The sequence below is a fragment of the Saccharomycopsis crataegensis genome (genome assembly GCF_037102585.1).
Source record: "Saccharomycopsis crataegensis DNA, jcf7180000000097, whole genome shotgun sequence".
Classification (NCBI taxonomy): Eukaryota; Fungi; Ascomycota; class Saccharomycetes; order Ascoideales; family Saccharomycopsidaceae; genus Saccharomycopsis; species Saccharomycopsis crataegensis.
This window is the reverse complement of record NW_027043837.1, coordinates 664,265-672,500: the sequence shown is the minus strand read 5'-3', so window position 1 is coordinate 672,500 and position 8,236 is coordinate 664,265. Positions and strand designations below refer to the sequence as shown.

At 35.5% G+C, this 8,236-nt stretch overlaps 1 protein-coding gene across 1 annotated transcript; it reads right to left on the bottom strand. All coding sequences in view use genetic code 12, as the record gives it.

The window, feature by feature from the left end:
• Nucleotides 1–2,429: 2,429 nt before the first annotated feature.
• On the bottom strand, nt 2,430–6,956 carry DASC09_057020 (uncharacterized protein; the record flags this gene model as incomplete). The annotated part of the gene is made up of 2 exons (XM_064999287.1): nt 2,430–2,866; nt 2,939–6,956. The coding sequence occupies 2 exons, from the start codon at nt 6,954–6,956 to the stop codon at nt 2,430–2,432; spliced, it is 4,455 nt and encodes a 1,484-aa protein (XP_064855359.1).
• Nucleotides 6,957–8,236: the final 1,280 nt, after the last annotated feature.

Sequence of the window (8,236 nt, the reverse complement as noted above, 5' to 3'; positions counted from 1 at the left end):
GCGATGGCGGTGAAAATTGGGGTACTGCAAATTTTCATTCGACCATTGTGGTAGGCTAATGGATGGTATTTTTTGATGTTTATATATATTCTTGATCGTAGTCAACAGGAGATGTGGAAAGTATCTTTAAGTTTGTAAATATGTTGATTTTTGAGTGTGGTGTGTAACTTTTCACCTGTGTGAGGTTTGGTGATATGTGAAAAATGAATCATGTATAGATGTTTGAATATTTTGGTGATAATAATTTCTTTTTTTCGCGACTTTAGGGTATATTGTGGTATAAGTGATGCTCTACAACAATAATAAGCTGCAAAGTATATGAATATGACGTGTTTGATGGGTATATTGTGTTTTTATGAGAACTAATGTATGGGGGAGGGTCTTCAGGAGGTCATAGATGAGGCGTAAACTTGAGATAATTCAAAGTTAGATACACTAACATGAAGAAAAAGAGTATATTTTACCATACAATGCTTAACTTCACACTAACATACACATTATTGGCTGTTTTTGTCATATATATAGAGTGGCCTTCACGTATACCGTCACGGGTATCCGGTGCACCGGTGCGGATCCTCACTCCCGATGCCATTTTGGCCTCACTATTCAACCTTTTCCATTCTTTCAACATGCTAATACCAAAATGTGTCCCCAAATATTCCACCAAAACTCTTACATTCACAATCTTCCCATCCTTTCTACGTGAAAAGCCCAATTATATACCTTTTTCCCATATATGGTGTTTGGGCGGTTGTATTTTTGGATGTATGGTGGGGTTACGTAGCGTTTGAAATTGCAAGAGGTCTAGAATAGGGTCTAATTCATCCCACTCTGGTTAGTTTCCCCTGGATCTGTTGATTATGCTCTTTTTTTTGGTCACTTAGGTAATCTATACCATAATCCCGCGCACGTGATGTCTCCTGCCCCCATACCATACACAGCATGCCCATAACCTTGTCTTCTTCTCACTTTTTTCAAAATCTAATGCCATATATCGAATTCTACGCGTCTAAATACCTTATAAATGTTATAATAATATACATTTTCCTCATATTGACGTTTTTCATTTTTTTTTCAATTTTCTTTTTGTGTCCCTCACTTGATATATAGGCTCATAAGGTGGCTCATAAGGTACCTCATAAGGTACCTCACAAAAAATTAAAAATATTAAAATATTATGATCTTATTATCATTATATCATCATTATCATCATCATCTTCACTTTATCCCCCCACTTTTCCGTTTTTGTGTAATGTTTACCTTCTCATGTTGATGAGTGCTCATGCGAGACAAAAACCGTTGTGCCCTGCATTAGCCCCCAATTCGGGTTAACATATCCACATCATCCCCATATTCCTCCCCAAAAATACCCTTTTTTCCTCTCCCCTGCTTTCATTAAATCATATATCTCATCATTCCCCTCCAAAATACCCACAAAAGCTCTTATACATGCGCCCGGAAATTTCTTTTTTTTTGGCTATCATTTATTTCCATTTATCCCCATATATCTTAGCATTCTTTTCTCATAATTACTTCTCAATCTTTATTATTATAGTTTGAATACATAAAAAAGCATCACAGTCTTTAATAATAATTCGGCGATTTTACTGAAGCCCTTCTTTCTGGAAATATCCTTCATGATAAATAATCCCTGTTTTTCTTCAAGTATCTCCATGTTCTTTTTGTATTATATTATGTCAATCTGTCCATAGTGCACACTTCTCCATATGTCTCAATAGCCATGGATATTTAAAATCAAATCCTCCCACTACCTTTGTAGTATTTGATGATTATTACCTACTACTATACTATGTAGACATATAATATTTATAAGCTGATATTTAGTAGTATGTCCAAGACAGTCATGTGCCCTAAAGCAATTAGCACCTCCAATCAAGCTATTACTGAACCAGCTCCAACTACAACTCACCACGAATCCAGCAATAACACTGGGTATGCCACTAACAGGGGGTTCAAAGATCTCAAAGATATGGTCTCCAGGATTTTGACCATGTTGAAATGCACTATGCCTACCCATAATAACCATCCATTAGCAGAGCCAGACCAACAGTACCACCAGTGGGATGGTTGGTCACCACAGATTCCCAAGCGATCATTGGATTCTTTAATCATTGTTGAGTTTCTAATGAATTTCTTGTGTCAAGAATTAAACATAGGTGTTGTATGAAGAAGTATTTATTAAAGGGTTCAAATGAAAAGTATGTTTAATTGAATATGCAAAATTCTATTTAATTGAATGAAAAGTATGTTTAATTGAATATGAAAAATTCTATTTAATTGAATGAAAAATATTTTGTGTAATTGATGTGAAATAGTTAAATGATAGTGATAGGGTGATTGGAACTTTAACTGAATCTTTTCTCATATTTGAAGAATTATTATAGCTAGTAGCATTTTGAACTAAAACATTATGTCTTTGATACTTTTTGGAATTTAGATATTATGGATTTGATGTCGATAGTTGATCCCTTTCTAACCCTAAAGAACCAAAAGCATGATACCATAGCAAAAAGGTTAAAAGAAATATAAACCCAAATAAATCCGAAGTTTCTCCACAAATAGGAGCTCTTGATATCGACTTTGGTTAAATATTGATCACCAACACTGTATTGACAGTACTCACAGTTTGAAGTGGCAGATGGATTGTTGATATAGCCACCAGAAACTTTTGTGAAATGATCAAGATAAGCACCGCAAATTTCACCATTTGGAGGCTGGACCGTGATAAACTCGGATTTTTTACACCTAATCTTCAATTTATGGAGTGATAAGATCATAAAAGCTTGGATAAAGTATGTGTAGGGGGAAGTCTTCCACATGAATGTCCAGAAACCAGGCATCAAACCTGAGGAAAAAGTTAGTAAACGGGCCTAAAAATTTCAATCAATAATTAAAAACAATAATCAAGTATACATACTTGGTGGTTGAACAACACCACAAAATGCAATCATAAATGCAAAGAATAGGGAGACCAAGACGGCAGCTGCAGGCAAATTAGGAGACATATAAACAATCCACAACCCAAAAGAGACGAAATATAATTGGAACATGATACAGTAAAACAAATAATAAGAGCCAACAGTATATGAGTCATAATTCCTGTGAACTGGATAATAAAAGGAAATAAAGAAAATTGTCGAGAAAAGCAAATGATATGGTAACTCATTAATGAATTGTGCAAATAATAAAGCGGACCAGTGATATGTGTTGGATTTAGACTCTCTAACTTCATATACTTCTCTAGATTCTAGAGCACGAGCTTGGATTTGATGAATTAATGGTGCAGAAATAATGACAGACATAAACATAGAAAACATAACATTTTGCATCCCAACTATGGAATTACCTGCATCCCAGTAAGTGAAACCGATGAGCAATCCAGCAAGAATCATTAACATCATTTTGGATATGAGATAAGTAGGGTCCCTCCAAAATTGTGTTCCTACTCTCCGAGTAACTAACAAAAGTTGATAGTAATAAGGAGTAATAAAAGTCTTCCTCATTTCTGGATTTTCTTCCGAATGGTTAATACTAGAATCTTTGATCAATTGGGTAATTTCAGCAGTCACAGCAGCACATTCCTCAGATCCAAGCCACACATCACCCCAGTTTTGATTGGAGGAGGCAGTAGCACCAGCACCAATGGCTTCAAGAATATACTCGGCAGGATTTTCCTCATTAAGACACTTTCTTGCACCATGTTTTTCAAAATAATTCAACAATATCTTAGAGTGCTCACCGATGTCACCAAAATAAACAGTATGGCCCCCCTTTCTCAATAATAGCAATCTATCAAATTCTTCAAATAACACCGCAGAAGGTTGATGAATAGTACACAATATAGCTTGTCCAGCATTAGCCAAATCACGCATCAATTTAACAATGGACCAAGAAGATTGGGAATCTAATCCAGAGGTCGGCTCATCCAAGAAAAGGAGTAAAGATGGCTTGGCAACTAATTCCACACCAATAGATAATTTCTTTCTTTGCTCAACATTTAAACCGAAACCTGGTTGACCAACAACAGCATCAGAATAGGATTCCATGCTCAAGATGTCAATAATCTGCTCAACATATTCATATTTTTCGGCTTCCGGGACACTTCTGCTTCTTCTAAGATTAGCAGCAAATCTAAGGGACTCTCTGACAGTCAATTCCGAAAAATGGACATCTTGTTGTTGTACGTATCCAGTTTTTCTCTTAAAGGAAGAGTCCAATGGTCTTCCATTAACCAACATATCACCAGTAATAACACCAGTATCAATCCTTTGGGACAAAGTATTCAACAAAGTGGTTTTACCAGCACCAGATTCACCCATCAAAGCAGTAAGGGTACCTGGTTTAACATACCCCTGGACATCATTCAATAACCTTCTAACCTCCCCGGTTTTCAAAGTAACATCATAATCCACATGTTGCCACAAAAAGAGATCTTTTGAGCCTAAGCCTTCAAATACCTTGTTCGTAGTTTCTTTTTGCTTTTCAATATCAGTTGACACAGAGGCATACTCCAATTCACGCTTTTCAGGGTCTGTAGCACCTTGAAGTTGTGCAGCCAATATCTTGCGTGTTTCTTTAGTTTTTTTGAAAATTAAAACATCAAAACCGGCTGAGTCAGCAGTCATGATTTCAGAAGCAATCCCAGAAACGGCAAGGAAAAAAATCAACATGCTTAATAAAATACCGAAGTTCGGCCATAAATGCATAAAGGAAAAATCAAAAGCAGCCTTTATGTATTTATCACCATGGACAAAGATGGAACCAGGAACTGAACCGTCAGAGACACAAGCCTGGTTAGCGACAGAAATACCTTCATAACCTGAACCAGATGGAACTATCTTTGAACAAGTCATATTAACATGATGAAATTCGTTGACCATAATTGACTCAAAACCATAACGAATAGGATTCAACCAGTTAATCCATTTAAACCAGGGATGCATGGATGGGAGCTGGATCATGAAACATGAGTAACAAATAGCTGCAAGAGTGAGAAGACCACATATGGAATTAGCAATTGAAAGTGCTGGAGAGAATATAGCAATCATTTGGAAAAAAGCATTCATAGAAAATGAAGACAAAATGACAAACAAGAAGTTGACAAAAAAGTTACCTGCATCACGTTTAAGATGGGCCAAAAAAAAGTTGATTATGATAAAAGGAACTATGCCAAGCATTTTGAACATAGCATCAACAATAAAGGAAGCAAAGAATTCAGTGGAAGGATGGCAGAATGAATAAGCTTTTTGTTTAAGAAGGATGGGACGTTTTTGGAAGCTATTGGAAACTGAAGCAAGACCAGCCAAAGAATAATATAAGATACAAAAAAACAAATTGCCTCCTCTTGAGAAAGCTCCGGAGGTAGTATTTGGAATATTATAATAAAGGGAACCTGTGATCAAAGCCTGGATTATGTCGGAGATGATTTGAGTAGATAAATAGGATAAATCACCAAGGGCAACTTGATAAGCTCTAACAAAGTTAAGTCTTAACTGTTCAGCGTAACTGACAGTGAAGGTTGAATGTACCCGACTCTTTTCAATTTTAGAAGATTCAAAGAAAAGATCTTCGGTATCACTACCAGCAAACAGCTTCTCATTTTGGGCAATTTCTTCACTCAATTTTTGGAATTGTGGTGAGTTATGCCAATAATTTTCAAACTCCACAGCATTTCTTGGGACCTTGTTTTCATATCCAGGCTTGGTTGTTCTGCCAAGTGGATCAGTGATTGCAGTCAAGAATTCGGGGGTGGCCTGGCGTTGTGGACATTCATAACCCATGTTTTCAAAATATGGCTTCGCATCGTGGATTGGCCCAAAGAAAATCTGCCTTCCTTCATAAAGAATCAAGACTTTATCGAATTTTTCATAAATGTTTTCGGAGGCCTGATAAATTGTGACAAAATTGGTTGCATCTAAAAGATTGGCAAGGACTCTGATGGCAGATGCGTATTCCAAGGCTGTGGAAGCATCCAAACCTCTGGTAGCATTATCCCAGCAGTAAACTTTGGCATCGGCAGCTAAGGCTTCAGCGATAGAAACTCTTTTTCTCTCACCGCCAGAAACACCACGTACAAAATCATTCCCAACTTTGGTATTATAAGTATGTCTTAATCCAAAGATAGTGGCCAACATGTCAGTCTTGAAATCCACATATTGCTTCACTGTCGCGTTGTCAGTAACCGCATTCACTCTGGTATTTGGAACTTTACAACCAATAGCAAACTGTAAAGTCTGCTGGACTGTCAAGTGTGGAAAGTGAACATCCAATTCTGGGTTATAAATAAGATCGTTCTTATGATGTTTCAACATATGATCTTGAGTAACACCATCGAAGGTGATAGACCCCTCGGTACCCTCATATTGATCAAGACCTTCTCCTGAAATGGATTTAAGTAAGGAAGAGCAACCAGCACCCGGTCTGCCAAGGACAAGACACATTTCACCGGCCTTAACAACAGCATTCACTCTGTTTACTATCCTTCTAAATGGCTTTTCAGCTCTAGAGTGTAATCCTGAGATAATTTTACTAGGGATGTTCAAGGTTGAGCCAAAGGTAGGAGCGAAAGTTGCAGATCTATCGACACCAATTATAGCGGCATCATGTAAAAGCACGCCGGTTGATCTAAGTTTGACATTTCCTCTATCAGAATTTTTCAAATGGCCTTTGAGAAGTTGTGCAAGGTCAAAATCATCAGGGTCAATAGTAAAAGTGTCTCTGGTAGTGACATTGGATAATTGTATTGAAAGAGTTTCTAAACGATGAAGGACGTTGTTTGGGTCATTTTGGTCAACATTAGAAGCAATTCTGGAGACTATTTCAATTTCATCGCTTGTATGATTAGCTTCATGTCCCGAACCTGGGTTAAACGACTGGATATCAGAGTTTGAATCTGAGATAGTATCGTCTATGATAGACTTTTTCATGTCATCCATTTTTCAAATGATCAAAAGCCTAGAGAACTTGAAGTAATATAATTTTCATATAAAAGCCATTATTCTGTTGATAGGGGAGCAGAAAGGCCACTTATGTATTAGCTACAAATTATGTTGACATAAACAGGCCTTAGGTTATATCCCGTGTTAGATTTATACCAAAGGAAAATAAAAACCGAATAATTAAATTGTTTCGGGTTATCAATTGTTAAATCCCGCAGAAAAACTTGCATCATCAACGTTATTATTTCTTAAAACCCGCAAAAAAATCTTTATTATAAACAAATACTAATAATTACGTAAAAATGAAGTTGCAGGGTTTTTTTTAACTCCGTGCTACAAGTATCTTTTAAATCCGATTTACAAAAAAAAAGTTACAAAGATTACAACATTCAGTTGAAAAAAAATCCACATCGTCAACAAATACTAATAATTACGTAAAAGTGATGTTGGCAAATTTTCTTTAAGTCCGTGCTACAAGTATCTTTTAAATCCGAGGTACATAAAAATAGGGATAAAGATTGTAGCATTTAGTTGAACAATAAACGCTAGGAAACATGAATTTAAATTTCAAAATTTTTTATTAGGGAAGCCAGCATTTCCTCTTTTTTTAAATTACTATGGGTGGATACATTTATGCTTCTAATGCGTAATAAATACACACCAAACATTTTTTGTTGCTTATTAACCATTAGTAAACAGACTCAATGCTGAAATGCCTTTTCGAAATAACAACATTTTCAAAATACTTTTCTTCGGTAAATTATTGAGTTTAAGGCCACCATAAGAAAATCAAAGAGTAATAAATTTTTAGGAATCTGTAATATCTTGAGTATTTGAAATTGCTATTCTTATTAGAATATTATACACTTAATGGAAGTGGAAATATTGATTATTTTATAAATAGTAGTTCTTGGATCAAAAAAATTGAAGTAGAGATAAGAAATGGGGGTATAACTCAAAGATAGGAGTGTATTGATAGAATAATAGAAGTCTAAGATAAGATAAATAAGTAAGAGCTAAAGCAAGAGGAGAAAATAGAGAAAATGAATTATTAGATAATATTGGAATTCAAATATTACCAATACTATATTACAAGATCTGACTTTCTCAATTATCATACATTTTCTCAACCACCGTAATAATGCACCACATTATTCTCAAGATATCCAAGGTTAGATATTAAGCACTAATTTTCTTTGAAACATCTTAAAATCCTCTAAATATGCCAATAGTAGCATTACATTTTCTTTCTGAAATTACATTCTTTCAAAATATAC